Source organism: Oncorhynchus clarkii, chromosome 5, assembly GCF_045791955.1.
Source record: "Oncorhynchus clarkii lewisi isolate Uvic-CL-2024 chromosome 5, UVic_Ocla_1.0, whole genome shotgun sequence".
Classification (NCBI taxonomy): Eukaryota; Metazoa; Chordata; class Actinopteri; order Salmoniformes; family Salmonidae; genus Oncorhynchus; species Oncorhynchus clarkii.
Window position 1 is genome coordinate 51,919,376 of NC_092151.1, and position 19,790 is coordinate 51,939,165.

A 19,790-nucleotide genomic window follows, 5' to 3' on the forward strand; every position below is an offset into this window, starting at 1 on the left:
ATGGGGCTTGGATGTATAGAGAGCTGGTGGAAGGAAGGGAAGCGAGCGGCCGTGCATCAACACAGAGGTAATTACACTACAGACAATGCACACCCTGACACGCTGACGCCAACATGAATAATTTAATGGAGCAATGAATAATAAAGTGCCCACAGAGAAGCTTCTGTCTTGATTTTATACCCCCCCCATACATAAACGCACACACGCACACACACGTTCACACGTCACCCCCTACTCACAGAGAGCCCATCCAAAACCCACACACGTCCCTCACTGGCTGAGCCAGACGCACACACGCAAACGCCAACTGAAGAAAGGGATGGCGGGATAAGAGGATGACGAACATCCATGCCAGGAAGGCCGAGTGCGTTCGTTGTTGGGCATTCGGCTGTGGGGGCTGACAGGGGCTTTATAGGCAAGATACGAGAAGTCAGAGAACTCATTTGTTCTGCATTACAAATGAACTTAACACCTTGCTTCCCAGGTTTTAGAAGCTTTATTTTTTTTTTCACCTAACATCCCTCACCTTCACTGAAAAACTTGAATCAACAATAACACGTTCGTTACCTTCCTTATATTCTCTGATATTACCAGACTTGCTTGGGAGGACGGCGCTACTTTTTGAGTTTCTTCCCTCTTTTTCTGGTGGGTCGGGGGGGGGGGGGGGGGGGGGCAGCTCTCACAACAACAAGCCGGGTAGAGGAAACTCTCTGGGGGAACTTGTTAACTCCGGGGCGTAGGGATGATGAAACGTGCGGAGCGCGTTCATGTGGATTAATAATTAACGGACCGTGGGCAGGCAGGCCCCCTCTCTCTTTACTCTCTCTCCTCTCCCTGGGCCCCTATAAACACACACGAAGGAGAGCTCTGCTGCATTTGATTAGGGACAGGAGAGAGAGAGCTGGAGAGAAAGAGGGAGGAGGGAGAGGGAGGGAGGGGGTGGGTGGGGGCTGGCTGGCTGGGAGGGAGGGAGGGAGGGAGGGAGGGAGGGAGGGAGGGAGGGAGGGAGGGAGGGAGGGAGGGAGGGAGGGAGACAAAAGGTGGATGAGTGGGTGGGGTAGAAAATGAAAATAGAGGCAGCAAGGGGTAGAGAGAAAGGGAGAGGGAGAAAGAGAGAGACGGTGGTTGAGGGAAGGGACTGAAAGAGAGGTCTCGAGATTGAGACAGAGAGAGAGAGAGACTGCCCGAGGACAGCAGAAGCGTAGCACAGAAAGTTCAACATACTCCAAAAGCAATCCCTATCACACAGACCTCCACGCTCCCTTCACAGACCTGTACATGAGTCGGGAAGAGTCCAATCGACACCGAGCGAAACGTGACCCCATCGGTCTTTGTTGTGGGGTGACCAGTCTCTTTTGAGGTTCCCTACAATATTCCCAGGCCGGAATCCCAAATGGTCCCCTATACCTGAAATAGTGCACTACCTTTTGACCAGAACCTTACGGGCCCTGGTCAAAAGTAGTGCGCTAAGTTCTAAATAGGGTACCACACGTAATAGGGTACCATTCAAGATGCAGCTCCAGCGATGGGAGGCCGGCCAAGGTGTCCTCTATACGTGATGCGCGTCGCGGCTCAACAACAAACAATACAAATGACGTGATGGCGAGAGATGAAACAAGGCTTGGCGCAGGCTGATGACCCGTGGCAGCCAGCCAACGACGCCACAGAGAACATTACCGACAAGCAAGCCACAAGCCTTCTCCTATGGTACAGTAACACTGTCCACTGATGAAAGGAGCAAGAGATAAGATTGTGACATTTTCTTCCTTAGAAAAGAAGCAGAGGGGATTCACCTTTTCCCGGGCTATCTTGTCGGCCGGCGTCTTGACGAATTGATCCCTGTGACGGTCGAATGAGCAGACACGAAAATATTGACCGCAGAATCTTACTGGATCTCAGTGATTGTATCTTCCTTTGGCAAAAGCTACAGGTGGGTGGCTTGCAGCTGCATTTTGCGTAGCATCCCTCCACTATGCTCGCCTTAGAGAGTATGACTCCTGGGCCCGTATGAAAAAAAGAGAAGATCTAGGATCAGCGTTTTAAGCCTTTTAAATCATAATACATGTGACTATATAAACAGGGGTAATTGATCCTCTTTTTGAATAGAAGAGATAGAGATATCTACATGGGCGAGCTGGGAGTGGCCTCTGTACTGGCCGGCTCCGGTTGGGTCCACAGGCCCAGTGCCCATTAGACCAGCCAGTCAATCACGAGCTTCCCTCTGATCTCTGCCATTAAATAATACTGTTGGATTCTGGCTTGAAATATACTTATTCATGTCACCATATTAGAACATATGAATTGCTTTCTACGTATAGTAAAAGTACATGTTAGGGGTCAATGGGAACCTTGTGGTTCGAAAGTCACTGTGTGTGAGACAAGGGGACGTATGGAATGTTCACGGCCGTTCAAACATGTTATTGCAGAATATTGATATTTCTAAGGAAGGAGGCGAATTGCAACAGTCTAGTTTCAGTTCCTAGTAGCCAAGTTTCCGTTTCAGTTTCAGTTCCTGGCAGGCCAGTTGCTGTAGAACTAGAGCAAGGAGGTGTGTGGAACTCAACTAGAGATAAGGTCAACAGTTGATGGACCATGACAATACCAGTAAGAGGAACAGACTGAGTTCCTGCTTAGCAACAAACAAGGATTGTCTGTCTTAGACATGCAGGAGGTGACTCCGCCCAGTCGAAAGGCACCAACGTGTGCTTGTGTGACCTGTATGTTGTGCTTGCAGCTGAGGTACCCAGTGGGTTGAATACACCTGGTTTGAGTTTTTGCTCTGCTTGTTCAGAACCGAACAATACCAAAGGCACTCATGAGGTTCTCTCTCTCCTGGGTTAAACTCACAGCAGAAGCTTTCAGAGGGTGAACGAAGAAAAGGGGTTGAAAAGAGATGGGGAACAGGGAGGAGAAGAGCAACGGAGAGAGAGAAGAGACATCAAAGAGAGGGATGGGAAAAGTAGAAACGGAAAGCACAAGAGATGGAGGAAAAGGCAGCGAAGCCTTCAGTGTCCAGTGAGCTACCAGAGCAGACGTGAAGCTCCTACACGCGTCACTCCAGGCCTCGGGCACCATTTTATACCCAGCTGAGAACAGAGGATCTAACAGAAGGTTGGCCATTATGAAAAGTAGGTAGGTAGTGTGTGTGTGTGTGTGTGTGTGTGTGTGTGTGTGTGTGTGTGTGTGTGTGTGTGTGTGTGTGTGTGTGTGTGTGTGTGTGTGTGTGTGTGTGTGTGTGTGTGAGCAAATGCATGCCCATGGGTGCATGCCCATGTCTGTACGTCTCTAAATACAATGCAATGTGTGTGTGTGTGTGTGTGTGTGTGTGTGTGCGTGAGCAAATGCATGCCCATGGGTGCATGCCCCCGTCTGTACGTCTCTAAATACAATGCTGTGTGTGTGTGTGTGTGTGTGTGTGTGTGTGTGTGTGTGTGTGTGTGTGTGTGTGTGTGTGGTGTGTGGTGTGTGTGTGTGTGTTTGGATGACATCCGAGATCAGCATAATTAACCTTTAAACATTTTCAATTGCCTCCTGCCTCAGGCATACCGCTGGTGGTTATTGTTGAATTCAACCCTTTATTCAGCGTCTGAACACCACTGTCACGCAGGCAGTAATTGCATGATAGAAATTGGCTATTGAAAATAAATTGCTTTCTCATTCCACCATAATAAGCAACATCACCGCAAACTAAACAATATGATACTGAAATTTCAACCAAAAAACACAAACACATTATGATCTAGGTATAGCCTGGATGTTATCTCGGCAATTTGACTGTAATGCCTGGAAAAAGTCCATAAAAGTCCACAATAACAAACTGGTGTATCACTGACAAGTGGGTTATTGGGTTCAATAAGTATCATTAGATGAATCATATTGGGACTTTCGTTACTCCTGTGTCTCATTCCACCTCAGCAGAGCTGTCCCTCATTATCTCCCTCTATCACGGGCCTCTTTCAAATAGAGAAACGTACAGCTTTACACTGATAAAGCAAACAGGACCCAGTTTATCTGCCCAAGCAGGAGACGACATCGGGACAGAAATAACCTGAAATGTGGGTAGTGAGCTATCTTCACAGGGACATAGAATGGAATTTTTATTGAGCCAACTGCCACTGCTAGCGGGGAAGGCTAACCCATACTGTGTAAAGCAGACACTTGTTTTGCTAATGTAGCATCCCTCTACTGACTGGTAGGTTCTGCTCACCCAGATAAGAGAAACGACACCGCCTCCTTTCAAATAGCCTTTCGCTCCATGTGAGTGCGAATTCCATTTGCAGTACCTCCAGATTCCCATTTAGTAGGTAAATCAGGCAATGGTAGGGTTTGGTTAAATGCGTAACACTGTAATCGATGAGAAGCTTTTGGAGAATAAATAGGACCCATTATGATGTGGCTTAGGAAAGAAGAGGCCAAAATTGTACCTCATCTACCCATTGAATGATTTATAAAAAAGGGGTGATGGGTAGAAGCCACTTGTCTTTCATCTTGATCAAAATAGGCACCTTTTACAGCTGATAACACCTTTTACAGGCTTATTTGGTGGTGAAAGGAACATTTGGACATATTAGAGGTACTATTCACCAACTAATTTGACCTTCCTCTCTAATACCCCAGAGGCCAATAACAGTGGAAGAAGGTTAGAGTGATTTTTGTGTCATTTTTTTTGTAAATGCTGCTGGCTTAGAGAACAAAAGAAACTGCTATATTTGAGGGCCACATAAGCTTTTACAACCCACACAACCAAACATGCACACCATAATTACTCATGTGTACAAATTGGATTAGCCCTGTCAGCATTTTCTGAGAGGACACCATCCTTTTTCATTGCTGGACGGTAATACATTTAGTCAGTAATGAAGAAGAAATGTTGTAGGGACAAAAATACGAGTTTTCAAGTAACCACCACATCATTCCTAACCTACTTAAGCATAGATATTTGCGGCTCAGCTGTGTGAGGTAGGCCCACATCCACAGATCTCAGCATGCTAGCTAGCCACTTGTTACAGAATCCTGACGGGCTAGGGCCTGGCTTAAGACCTACCCACAACACCCTCCAGGCCTCAACACATCAAGCCCCCATCAACCAGGAACCAATTTTCACCGGCTGCCCAGGCAAGATCTATCGCTATGGAAACTGGCCTCTGTTTCTATACTCCTTGCCTCTCTTGCTCTTTTGTCTTGGGTTCCTGTCTCTCGCACACTCTTGCTCCTGGCTAGGGCTAATCAACTGCTGTGAGGAAGAGGATGAACCAGGAAGCAGAAGAACGAACGAAGCAGGAGCATGGGCGTATGGGAAAAGAGGTGGTTGGTTGGGCTTCCCGGCCGCCTGCTCCGATACCCCACCCAAGAGTTACATCGGTGGTGTAAGCGGTCATGGGAACCACTAAGACAGAGGTTTGACGTACGAGGACATCCCAGTTCCCCATTCTAGCTGTAGCGATGCTGGAAGACATATGGCTCTTGATCCTCCACTCATTGACTGGTGTCGGTCCCATGTTAGACCGTTGCTGTTAACAGATAATGGCTTCCACCGAGTCCCATCAATAAACAATTGGCAGCCCGTGCTAATCCTGTGCCACGCAGTGAAGTTTCCGAGGGCTCATTTGGCATCCTTCACCACCTGATGTACTGTAATCCTCGCCTTGCCTGGCAAATCTAACAACTTAATGAAACAATTGCTTTTTCAATTAAGGCAGGGGAAGAGGGGTTCATTGGGATTTGCTCTCAGGGCCAGGTGGTGGATCGAGTCACCTTGGATGCAGTCATTCACAAACTGATCGTGCTGACTGGATTGTCAGACCAAACATCCGAGGGGGCCATCTTCTTATTCTCACTCCAGTCCAACTGGGCCAGGGGGTTGGAGCTACGGAGGCTCAGGAGGCCCAGACTGAGAAACCGCACGATAATAATGATCCTTTTTATCTTCACGTCTTCACATTGTCTCCTTCCGCTAAGTATCATAAAGTGAATGCGGTCCGTCTACACTGCAAATGAGGTTGCACAGTACACAGTAGGCAGGCCAACAAAAAACTTACTGCGGGATGTGGGAAGGAAATGCGAGTTCTCAGAGTGTTAATGCCCAGTGGTCTCCCAACCACACGACTGTCGAAGAAGCTGAACTGGAAAGTGATGTGCTCATAATAGCTCCAAATTGGTCCCATTGAAACCATTGTTTAGTGCACAGACTAAAAGAAAACAGCTAAGTATACCTTACCTCGTTGGAAATAAATCAGTTCAATTCCGGGGAGGTGACAGAAAATTAAGTTTAAGAGCGCAGGCAATTTCAAAATGGCCATGCGATCGGGGGAGTTAGTGCAATAGGCACAATTTTGTGTCATTCTGAGTCTCTTCAGGCAATTGACACTTGGTGACTCCACCTGAATGAAAAGAACACCTGCAATTGCTGAGAGCCAAAGACGGCTCAGGGACACATCTTGGGTCAAAACGTGTAACGCGAGACACAGAAAATGGGTCTGCCTGAAAGGAGAAAGAGATAAATCCACTCCATCTTCTCACTGAAGAATAACTTTAGTGGGGGAGAAGGAAAAATACAAAGACACAGCCTTTTGTTCATGACACAGGGTAATTGGAAACGTTCTGTTTTTTATGAAAAAGATCACTGTCTTTGCTCAATTCAACAAGGCATGAGAACAATCACGAGGTCATTACTTAGTTTACTTTTTTTAAAGTCAGTCTACATTTTGACAGCCATACTCATATTCAACCTGAATACCCAACGTCAGCACATGAAACCAATCAAGCGCTCACCCGGGAAAAGCCATGAGCAAAACAAATGTTGTTGACAACATCATAAATGGTAGAAATGTAAAGTCCCATATTTTGGAAAACTACTGCATATCCATCCAGAAGAATCAACTCTTATTTAAATCACATGGAGGTCTAGTATAAAATTAAATTATATTATTCCATTTGTAAAAACCTTTGAAGATGTAAACTTGAGGAGAGTGCTCATCAAAGTGTTTGACACATTACAATTTCATGCACTTCAATCACCTGCATTGGCTTGTCAAACTTGACTTGAACAACATCACTCAAACTAATGGACCAAATAACCTAAATAAACTTGGCCTGTGTCTACACCTGACACTTACATATGTCCTCTGCTATCAGAATACGAAGATCGCATTGAAAAGACAAAAATTGCATTGTGTTCCGATCTGGCTGACCACTTCAGGTGGTGGTCAGGGATGTGGATTTCTCCTCAGTCTGGATGCAATCAGCCCTTGTAAAAATGAATTTGTTGCAGCAAACTTCCTGCAAGTTTGTAGCAAATTTGCTGCAAACTAAAGAGCGTGCCGCAAAATGTTGCCAGAAGTTTGCAAATGTTTGTCACTAGTGGTGAATATGCGGCAAACCTTTGGCAACAATCATATTTATTGCCACTAGTGGAAAACACTTCACCAGAGGTTTTTTCTGGCAAACAATTTTCTCAAGATTATATTTGAATCTGTGGCAAACCTGTGGCAACAATATGTATTATCCACTAGTGGCAAACAGTTTACCAGAAGCCGTATCTGGTGAACACATGAGTTCCTAGACCAGTAACCGTTGACAACTGATCAGGGAGGATTAAAAAAAACTGTTGGAAAATGATAGCTAACTACCAAAGTTGTCCTGTGAGTATCTAACTCATTAATTAAACTTCCTAATAAACATTAAAATGATGTTAGCTAATTGATATCCAGTTAGCAATGTCATGTTTTATGGGATAGAGTGAAACACATTTTGTTGATACCAGTTTCAATCTGTCAGCCCCACTGACTGGCTAGCGTTTGGCTATCATATTTTTGCACAATTAATGTGATAGCTAGCTAGGTAATTAATGATTTGCCTAAACACGTTTTTTTAGGTGAAGACGTTGGGGTCTTTTAATACGAACATGCATGTTAATATGCTACGGTCCATTTTCAGTAGCATATTAGCTAGCACCACAGCTAAGGTAGCAACAATAGGAGCTGACTTGACATCAAAGCAAGACGTCAATTTTGCAGATGGATGCCCTTCCCCTACCCTGAGGCTATCTTAGCAGGAGGCTGCATCAACACCCTGGAAATATGTTTGTGGTGCACTCACTCATAACCCTTTTTTTGTGATAAATGATACTTCAAGACTGATAAGGTAAGTAAACTGATGTATTACTTTCATAAATGTAGCTCATACAGTCATTCCTTGTAATAATGACATATTTCATTTCTTTCAACTAGTAGCTAGCACATCTTGATCATGTGTTGTCCCTTCTCTCTTTCTAGAAACAATCATTTACAAGGCAAAAAGACCGATTGAGGCGTTCAATCAAACTGAGGACAGAGACATATGTGTGCACCAGGTCAAGGCTTACTGCATGCATAGCTTTGAGATGTAAGTTGACAATAATACATTTTGGGAAAATAATATGAATTGCCAAATTAGGCATTTATGTTGCTTTTCTTCCACCCAAGCCTTATACACCTGAGTCAGGAAGGAGAGACAACTAGTAGACAACTGTATGATGAAGTCCCCAGTCTAGGTTGAATATCATAATTAGTTGATTAGTTTGAACAATTGTGTTAAGGCTAGGCTGGAGACAAATATTGTACACTGTGGCTCTAGGAACAGTTGGCCACACAATTGAAGTTAAAAAGATTGTAAAAATTGTAATTAAATATCACAAAATTGGGGAGAAAAGGGGGTAAAAATTATTTTTTTTAAAGCCATGAGGTAGAAGAAATTGTCCGTAGAGCTCCGAGTCAGGATTGTGTCGAGGCACAGATCTGGGGAAGGGTACAAAAAAATGTGTGCAGCATTAAAGGTCATTAAAGGAACATAGTGGCGTCCATCATTCTTAAATGGAATAAGTTTGGAACCACCAAGACTCCTTCTAGAGCTGGCCGCCTGGCCAAACTGAGCAATTGGGGGAGAACTGACTAAGAACTAGAGGTCGACCGATTATGATTTTTCAACGCCGATACCGATTACTGGAGGACCAGAAAAGCTGATACAAATTAATCGGGTGATTTTTAAAATGTATTTGTAATAATGACAATTACAACAATACTGAATGAACACTTATTTTAACTTAATATAATACATTAATAAAATCAATTTAGCCTCAAATAAATAATGAAACATGTTCAATTTGGTTTAATTAATGCAAAAACAAAGTGTTGGAGAAGAAAGTAAAAGTGCAATATGTGCCATGTAAGAAAGCTAACGCTTAAGTTCCTTGCTCAGAACATGAGAACATATGAAAGCTGGTGGTTCCTTTTAACATGAGTCTTCAATATTCCCAGGTAAGACGTTTTAGGTTGTAGATATTATAGGAATTATAGGACTATTTCTCTCTATACCATTTGTATTTCATATACCTTTGGATGTTCTTATAGGCACTTTAGTATTGCCAGTGTAACAGTATAGCTTCCGTCCCTCTCCTCGCTCCTACCTGGGCTCGAACCAGGAACACATCGACAACAGCCACCCTCGAAGCAGCGTTACCCATGCAGAGCAAGGGGAACAACTACTCCAAGTATCAGAACGAGTGACGTTTGAAACGCTATTAGCGCGCACCCCGCTAACTAGCTAGCCATTTCACATCACATCGTTACACCAGCCTAATCTCAGGAGTTGATAGGCTTGAATTCATAAACAGCAGAGCTGCTGGCAAAATGCACGAAAGTGCTGTTTGAATGAATGCTTATGAGCCTGCTGGTGCCCACCATCGCTCAGTCAGACTGCTCTATCAAATCATAGACTTAATTATAACATAATAACACACAGAAATACGAGCCGTAGGTCATTGATATGGTCGAATCCGGAAACTATCATCTCGAAAACAAAACATTTATTCTTTCAGTGAAATACGGAACCGTTCCATGTTATCTAATGGGTGGCATCCATCAGTCTAAATATTCCTGTTACATTGCACAACCTTCAATATTATGTCATAATTACGTAAAATTCTGGCAAATTAGTTCGCAATGAGCCAGGCTGCCCAAACTGTTGCATAAACCCTGACTCTGCTTGCAATGAACGCAAGAGAAGTGACACAATTTCACCTGGTTAATATTGCCTGCTAACCTGGATTTCTTTTCGCTAAATATGCAGGTTTAAAAATATATACTTCTGTGTATTGATTTTAAGAAAGGCATTTATGTTTCTGGTTAGGTACACATTGGAGCAACGACAGTCCTTTTTTGCGAATGAGCACCGCATCGATTATATGCAACGCAGGACATGCTAGATAAACTAGCAATTTCATCAACCATGTGTTAACTAGTGATTATGATTGTTTAAGTTTAATGCTAGCTAGCAACTTACCTTGGCTTCTTACTGCATTTGCGTAACAGGCGGGCTCCTCGTGAGGCAGGTGGCTAGAGCGTTGGACTAGTTAACCGTAAGGTTGCAAGATTGAATCCCTGAGCTGACATGGTAAAAATCTGTCGTTCTGCCCCTGAATAAGGCAGTTAACCCACCGTTCCTAGGCCGTCATTGAAAATAAGAATGTATTTAATCTAAAGATTAAAAAAGGTCTACAAAATAAATAAAAATAAAATAAAAAAATCGGCAAAATTGGCGTCCAAAATTTCCGATTTCCGATTGTTAATTAATCAGCCATTCCGATTAATCGGTCGACCTCAACCAAGAACCCGACCTCAGACTGGGGCAAAGGTTCACCTTTCAACAGGACAATGACCCTAAGCACAAAGCCAAGACAAGGGAATCCAGACACAATATGGACATGCTAGACACATTTAAATGTAGGTGTAGATGCACGACGTGTTCTGAATTCCATGATCAGAACTCCATGATCAGAACTCCATGGTCAGAATTCCATGATCAGAACTCCATGATCAGAATTCCATGATCAGAACCCAATGATCAGAACTCCATGATCAGAACTCCATGATCAGAACTCCATGATCAGAATTCAAAAGCTGCACGAAATGTCAAGTCTAGACACGGCCTCAGAAAAAGGGCAGAGTAAGCTTCAGTGCTCATAAGGCGAAGACAGAATTGTCAGAACAGAATTGACAAGAAGATATGTGTGTTCTGCAATACATGACGTACCACATAAAAACATTAGAAGTCAACATCACTAAATCCTGATAGTTACTAACAGTGTGGCCTGTGAATGGTTAAACAACCATTTAACTCAAAACTATATGAGGAATAGGGTTGAGAGTGAGAGAACCAGAAAATGACTCTCTCCTGCCTAAGGGGCCTGAAATGTTTCACTTGGCAATTTCAAAGGAAAATAAATCATTGAACCCCCCCCGCCCCCCCTCCCTTCCATCACTTTGGGCTCTAGTCAATTACAATTAGGCGGTCCAGCCAGAACACTAGGCTAGCACAGCCACTCTTAAGTAGATTGCACATAAGGACAGGGGGCATAAATAAACGTTGCAAATAAACATCACAGTTTTCAATTGTCCTTGCTTGTTGCACACAAAAAAGCACTTGTACCCTCCCAAAAAATAGATATGCTGACTAGAAAATCCTTTTTCACCACATTAGTTAAGTTGGTGGTCATGGAGCACTAACATTGTGCTAATACCCATATGTTTATGTATATAATACTGTATATATACATTCCAAGAAAATGTTAACATTGGTTGGAGTAGAGGGCCTCATTTATTGCTCAATATTGTTGGGGAATTGACGAGCTGTCCAGAGTAGAAGGGGAAGAGGCGCTTTTTATGGCGGAGGGAGGCGGAGTAACTGACCGCAGAAGAACAAATACGACTGTGCAGCCAATTGTTATTTCTGGACGACGGCGCTGTCGCCCGTGGTGTCTGGCAGTCGGGCGGTTTTTGGACGAGACAGACGGAAGGATAATGGTGGCCCTGGGTGCTGTGGTTAGACACACTGACACACCCTGGACGGAGGGACAGGGCCTTTAAATAGTGTGTGTGTGTGTGTGTGTGTGTGTGTGTGTGTGTGTGTGTGTGTGTGTGTGTGTGTAGGAATTGAGAAATGTGGGAATCAGGACGCCGACATTTGGCCCCTTTTGGAAAGGAAGAGGGTAGTCCCACACTGCAGGGATCAGATCTGAGGAAACACACACACACACACACACACAAACACACACACATCGACCAAACATGCATCCATTTCTCTGAATTTGAAGGGCAAAAACAAGGAGCAGAGCTTGTGATTGGTCAATCGAGGGGAGTGACCGCTTGTTTTGCTAGGTGACCCTACAATCTCCTCTAGTACACAGGCAATTTAGAAGATGAGGGACCGCTATGCTCTTTTCCCAACAAGGCTGTTAGCAGGGGGTTACACACACACACACACACACACACAGTGATATAAACCAATGCTTCATTACAGCGGGGTAGCTAGATTTATTCAACAGCCTTTTTTCCCTTTTTGATTAAAAACATCTCCTCCTCGTTGTGATTTATGAGAGTGAAAGGAGTAGCGAGAGAGGGAGAGAGAAAGGGAAAGGGAGGGGGGGGAATGACATCATGCTTTTAGCACAGGCTCCCTTTGATGAGGTGACATCCACTTGCTCTGCGCGTGTGAGAGAGAGAGAACAAGAGAGTGGGAGGTGTTGATGGAAAGAGAGAGAGGGGGGGGGGTAGGAGGTGTTGATGGTGAGAGCGAGAGAGAGCGTGAGAGAGAGAGAGAGAGAGAGAGAGAGAGAGAGAGCGAGAGAGACAGACAGGAGGGAGGGAGGGAGGGAGGGAGGGAGGGAGGGAGGGAGGGAGGGAGACTAATGTGAGGCTCTTCGTCCCCCTACGATGAGCAGGTGGGAGAAAATAAAGTTGGATGACTGCACCCCTGGGCCACTCTGGTGTGTGTGTGTGTCTGTGAGCACATATGCACGTGTGTGTGTGTGTGTGTGTGTGTGTGTGTGTGTGTGTGTGTGCATGTGTGTGCGACTGTGTGCGTGCATGTGTCAGGCTTCATCACAGATAAAGCCCACAGGTGCATCGAAACAAAAAGGGTTGGGAGGAGAGAGGTAGAGAGATGGAGGGAGCGACAGACAGATTGCTTAAACGAGGCAGGGGGGAGAAAAACAGGATTGAGACAAAACAAAAAAGAGGGGGAGGGTGGGGGTAGCTCTGTCAATCAGTGGGAGAGGAGTGGTGGCTGGATCCAATCTCATCCAGCAATCAGAGGAGGGAGAGAGACGGCGAGATGGATGGACTGTGTGTGTCTAAGTTTTTTATGTCCACCTCAGTGTGCATATTGATGTGTATGAGAAAGCGTGTACCTGAATGTGAATGTGCGTGTGTGTGTATGTGTGTGCGTATGTGTGTGTGTGTGTGTTCGTGTGTGCCTGTTTACTGCTAACAGGACCACGAGGGGGGCCGGTGAGCCTGGTGGTTGGGGGAATTGTGGGAAGAGTGATTAGAGGTTGGGGGTTGAGGGAGGCTGTGTGTGTGTGTGTGTGTGTGTGTGTGTGTGTGTGCTAAGAGACTGCCGTGCATTATTAGGAGGGTTGAATACAAAAGCTCTGCTGATGGAGAAGGAAGAGACTGAGAGAGACAGAGAGATTGACAAAAAGAGCTATCATATCCGCTGCCGGAACCTGATGAAATGGGGCAGAATCTCGATACTGACAAATTGCAAACAGAAGAAAGAGATGGAGGGACGTTTGTGTGTGTTTGTGCATGTACAGTTGAAGTCGGAAGTTTACATACACATTAGCCAAATACTTTAAACTCAGTTTTTCACAATGCGTGACATTTAATCCTAGTACAGATTCCCTGTCTTAGTTCAGTTAGGATCACCACTTTATTTTACGAATGTGAAATGTCAGAATAATAGAAGAGAGAAGGATTTATTTCAGCTTTTATTTCTTTCATCACATTCCCAGTGGGTCAGAAGTTTATATACACTCAATTAGTATTTGGTAGCATTGCCTTTAAATTATTTAACTTGAGTCAAACGTTTCGGGTAGCCTTCCACAAGCTTCCCACAATAACTTTTAAAGTATGCTTGGGGTCATTGTCCATTTGGAAGACCCATTTGCGATCAAGCTTTAACTTCCTGACTGATGTCTTGAGATGTTGCTTCAATATATCCACATCATTTTCCTACCTCATGATGCCATCTATTTTGTGAAGTGCACCAGTTCCTCCTGCAGCAAAGCACCCCCACAACATGATGGTGCCACCCCGGTGCTTCATAGTTGGGATGGTGTTCTTCGGCTTGCAAGCTTCCCCCTTTTTCCTTCAAACATAATGATGGTCATTATGGCCAAGCAGTAATATTTCTGTTTCATCAGACCAGAGGACATTTCTCCAAAAAGTATGATCTTTGTCCCCATGTGCAGTTGCAAACCGTAGTCTGGCTTTTTTATGGTGGTTTTGGAACAGTGGCTTCTTCCTTGCTGAGCGGCCTTTCAGGTTATGTCGATATAGGACTCGTTTTACTGTGGATATAGATACTTTTGTACTTGTTTCCTCCAGCATCTTCAAAGGGTAATTTGATGTTGTTCTGGGATTGATTTGCACTTTTTGCACAAAAGTACATTAATATCAAGGAGCAGTATGACGGCTGCGTGGTCCCATGGTGTTTATACTTGCATACTATTGTTTGTACAGATGAACATGGTACCATCAGGCGTTTGGAAATTGCTCCCAAGGATGAACCAGACTTGTGGAGGTCTATCATTGTTTTATGAGGTATTGGCTGATTTATTTTGATTTTCCCATGATGTCAAGCAAAGATGCATTGAGTTGGAAGGTAGGTCTCAAAATACATCCACAGGTACACCTCCAATTGACTCATATGATGTCAATTAGCCTATCAGAAGCTTCTAAATTCTTGACATCATTTTCTGGAATTTTCCAAGCTGTTTAACGGCACAGTCAACTTAACTTATATAAACTTCTGACCCACTGGAATTGTGATACAGTTAATTATAAGTGAAATAATCTGTCTGGAAACAATAGTTGGAAAAATTACTTGTCATGCACAATGTAGATGTCCTAACCGACTTGCCAAAACTATAGTTTGTTAACAAGAAATGTGTGGAGTGGTTGAAAAACTAGTTTTAATGACTCCAACCTAAGTGTATGTAAACTTCTGACTTCAACTGTATGTGTGTGAGGGAGAGATAATGTGTGTGTTTGTGTGTGTAACAGTATAGCTTCCGTCCCTCTCCTCGCCTCTACCTGGGCTCGAACCAGGGACCCTCTGCACACATCGACAACAGCCACCCTCGAAGCGTCGTTACCCACCGCGCCACAAAAGCCGCAGCCTACTTCAGGTCTCAGAGCGAGTGACGTCACCCGATTGGAAACGCTATTAGCGCGCACCACCGCTAACTAGCTAGCCATTTCACATCGGTTACATGCGCATGATCCTCTCTCCCAGCTATTTAAACAGCGCACAATGAGTGAAAGAGAGGGGGAAAGAGGTGAGGAGGAGAGAACAGGCAACAATAGATCACGTTGTGGAACAGACAGGTAGATAGACGGGGACTGATTCCAGACAAGAGGAGTGATAGATATACATCAGCCTATGGCGTGAGTGTGCCATCAGTCTCTACTCCAGACACTGGCCACAGAACAGAACAAACAGACACAAAGAGCAAAGGACCTAACGTAAACAGATAGTCGGACAACTCTCTATGCGCTGTATACGCCGTATGCATTCTATCATGCACGGTGTTACCATGCACGCACGCTCAACCATACACACACAAAACACAAGCAACAACAACAAAAAAGACAGAGAAGAGATGAGGAGAATATTGGGGAAAGAAAAGGAGATGGAAGAGGAGAGGGAGGAAAAGGACCAGAATGTGACACATTGTCATGCAGTCACACACACACACACACACCACAGACCCTACCAGCCGTACACTGACTCAACTGGATTTAAACAGTGAGAAAGTGTGTGAACAGTGAGAAAGTGTCTCTCTTCTCCCTCGTTCTCTCCCTCTTTTATTTCTCTCTGCACTCCCTTTGTTTTGTTTTCCTAACGCGTCTCTAAATCCATCTTAGCGGAGAAATGGTGCAGAACAAATCCGAACGGGGAGTTTCGGGATAAGAGAGCCGACAATATTGAAAATCGGAGGAGCGATGGGGGTACGTCACAAATGGCACCTTATTCCCTAAGTAGTACAGTGCTTTTGACCAGGGCCCATAGTGAATTGGGTGCCATTTGGGACAAAGCCATTGTATGGTGAGAGATGGGACGACATACCGGTAGTGTCACGCTGGTCTCAATGATTCGGGAGACAGACGCAGGAATGCGTAATATTTTTTTTTATCAAGGCCCAAATGACGGCGTGCCGTGTAAAGGCACGGGGACGAAAACCAAACAAACAAGTAACAAAACACAAGGTAGAAACCCAAAACAAAAGAGCGGGGAGTACCTCGAATAAATAACACTAGCGCACAATGATTATCACACGGGACAAGACCCGTAATCATCTGCACAATCCACAAGGGCACGAAAGCCCAAAACACACAGCCCAGGTACTCACACGCACCAACGGACATAGTAACAATAATGGTAAACAAAAAGGCACATACATACAAATACAATCAGTGGGAATAGGGGCCAGGTGTGCGCAATGAAAGTTCCAGAGGGATCCGTGACAGATGGACAGATAGACAGACACACAACAACTCTGTGTATGTCATGTCATCTGACGTACAACATGTAATTAATAAAAGTGAATAACATATTAAATAGGTCACAAAGTAAACTCAAACTCAGAACGTAGGTGATATCAAGTAAAAACCCTAATATAATTGTATATTCACATGATCCTTTTCAGGCCGGTTCCAGCAACGATGCATAATCAGGCCGGCTCAGTACAGCATGGTTTAGAATGTCTCGGTTCAGCTCAGTAGTGTGAATAGCCCTCAAGACGTACAGTATACACGTTCTCTCACACACACACACAAACTATACCTTTCCCACCACGCACACACACGCACACACACACACACACACACACACACACACACACACACACACACACACACACACACACACACACACACACACACACACACACACACACACACACACACACACACACACACACACACACAAATATTATAGTAGTACTCACATAGGGCATGGGAGCCAGTGAACAGCAAACAGAGCAACAGAGCGCAGAGGGGCAGCAGGGCCGGCAGAGAAAGGCAGGGTGGACCGCCGGCGGCCATCTTGTTCCGGGGGCGACTTTTTACCTGGCTGGAGAGCCGAGGCCCCACAAGAAGGAGGCTGGGGTCTTCACACAGGACGTCGTGGCACTCTGCAGGGAGGAGGAGAGGAAGAGAGGAGATGATGAGCTAGGATGTCGCCAATTGAGTGTTCAAGCGTTTTAAAAGGGAGTCTGCTTCAAAGCCTGAGGTGATGTCAAACACACACATCCCGGTCACATACAACACATGAATCTTTACTTTTTTCAACAATGGACACATTCCAAACCTCTACCGCCTCTCTGTCAGTAAATGCACAGTGTTGAGCATACATTACCATACATGTTCCTATCAGCTGTGTTGCTAGTGAGACAACACAAGGCTCATATGCACGGAAAACATTTATGACAAGACACACACCACCGTCACATAGATTGAGAGAGGCAAGGAAGCAGGAAACCATCTCCAGAGCTGTTCTCCCCCTATCCTAATAAACTGCTTTTCACATCTCGCAATTAGCTGGGGCATTTATCTCTCGATCTTGTCATTATTTGCTTATCGGCACATTGTTTAATTATGGGGGTACCCGCCGATATTTCAGACAGCGTGTCTTTGTTTTAGTCAAATTACCATTAATCCCCGCATGTGTCCCGAAGTGCACCCTATACCCTTCGTAGTGGACTACTTTCAACTGGCGACTTACGGGCCCTGGTCAAAAGAAGTGCACTATAAGGGTAATAGGATGCCATTTGGCACGGATCCCCTGTGTGCGCACGGCGGTGGCGCCCAGCAAGTGGGCCCTCGTTGATATGTCTGCCACGTTTAATGCCCGAGCGCAGTTACACACTTTAATTAAAAGAGGAGGAATTAAGAGAACACGGAGGGGAAGAGAGAGGAGAGAGATGAGTGATTTTTCAGGATCCATGACAGGAATGGAGAGGAGTCTGAATACCTGGTATTATGAATACCTGTGTATGTGTGTGTGTGTGTGTGTGTTTGTGTGTGTGTGTTTGTGTATGTACACTGAGATGCTGTGCTTGGTAGACAGAATGGGGCTTGGTAACAACTGCCATTTCGTAGCTGCGTTCCAGGTCACTGGCAGGTTCTAAAAGTTCCAGACTAGTTCTGAGGGGTTCTAAAATGTTTGGAGACATCAAAATAACCACTACCACTGGGTTGACCACCTCTTCCAATTACCCATTAGTGTAGTCATTTATGTGGTCAATCCTCGACTGCTGTGTGACCGCAAAACATTCACTGTGCATCAGATGCCATTAAAAATCCTCAGTGTTCCACTTCCAATGGGACAAGCCTGAGGTCTCTTTTCTTTTAGCCATGTGAACGTAGCTAGAGGGAGGATTGTTTTGCAACACACACCTCCAGTCAGGCAGGCCGCAGCTATACTTGCAGTGTAACCCGGCACCCCAGACGCCACGCCACACCGCCTGCCAAGTCTTCACCCGCCTAGCCGCAGGGCCCATCCCTCCACACACACATACACACATGGAGATACCCACGCACACAGACAGACACACGAGCAAGCGGGCACACCCGCATACACACACACTTCGAGACTCATACACACACACACACACACAACGTAAGCACACACACACACTCCGGGGAGGAGTCGAGTCGGCAGAGCTCCTTAGCTCCAACAATGGGCCCTTTGTGGTTCTCCGCGCTAAAGACTGGGGGCCCGTCAGAACCTGAGCTCATCGCTCAACACACACACACAGACACTCTCAGTACACGCTTCTAGCACTCTTCCTCCCTCTCCTCTTTCGTATTTGTGTTTAGAAACAGTCTTGTGTTGTTGTTTTTTTCTTCAGGGCAGGTGATGTCAGTTAGAGATAGGGAGAGGTAATGAGAGGGGGGTGGGGGGGGGGTATGGAAGTGTGGAGGGGGATGGTTTGCTGTGTCAGGTTTATTGTTCTAGATGTAAACGGTGGGGGTGGGAGGGCGTGGAGGAATCACACCGTGTTTCTGGATCTCTCCAGCAGGAGGCTAAGCCTCGCCTGTCTGAAGCCCATAGGAAGTAAACATTGTGTGGGGTAGTGATTTATTGCGCTCCCCCTGAGCTGGCTCCCTGCCTCCAGGCTCAGGTTACAATGCAAAATGGCCTATTGTTGTGGTGAAGTACCATCACCTGAGCATCCTGATCACATACACAGGCTCACACGAGAACAAACGTGCAGACACGAGAACGCATGCGCACACATGACGACAAACAGACACACACACACACACACACACACACACAAACAGACACACACTTCAAATGTGAGACGGATAATCGAGCGATAATATCTCAAAAACGACATAGACAATACCTAGAAATCCAGACGCCACCATTCCACAATGACCAGCTATGTGTGTAGACTTGCAACTGTCCATAGAGACACGAGAATCACACTCACACACGGGTGGTTGGTCGGGTGGTTAAAGCAAAGCAGCGCAGCACTTCCCTGGCTACTAGCACCTCGCCGGGAGAAGAGGAGCGGAGGAGCTCTACTAAGAGTGGCCACGGCCTCCGCCATGGAGATGGAGGCGAGATGAACAGTGCTTCACAGTCAAGTGATGCTCACACCCATCGATTGGTAAAACCTCGCCGCAACGAGGGGCAGGCGGAGTGGAGTGGAAACCGTCAATCTCTAGCTAGCGGCTAAC

At 45.3% G+C, this 19,790-nt stretch overlaps 1 protein-coding gene across 15 annotated transcripts in view; it reads right to left on the reverse strand.

The window, feature by feature from the left end:
* The window catches only part of LOC139408979 (receptor-type tyrosine-protein phosphatase S-like), a 216,867-nt gene that overhangs the window by 143,731 nt on the left and 53,346 nt on the right, over positions 1 to 19,790 (reverse strand). For all 15 annotated transcript variants that reach the window (XM_071153536.1, XM_071153535.1, XM_071153534.1 and 12 more), the window contains exon 2: positions 17,048 to 17,233. In XM_071153536.1, the coding sequence (XP_071009637.1) occupies positions 17,048 to 17,144 (97 nt within the window). In that variant the 5' untranslated portion in view covers positions 17,145 to 17,233. The remainder of the gene's footprint in view (positions 1 to 17,047; positions 17,234 to 19,790) is intronic.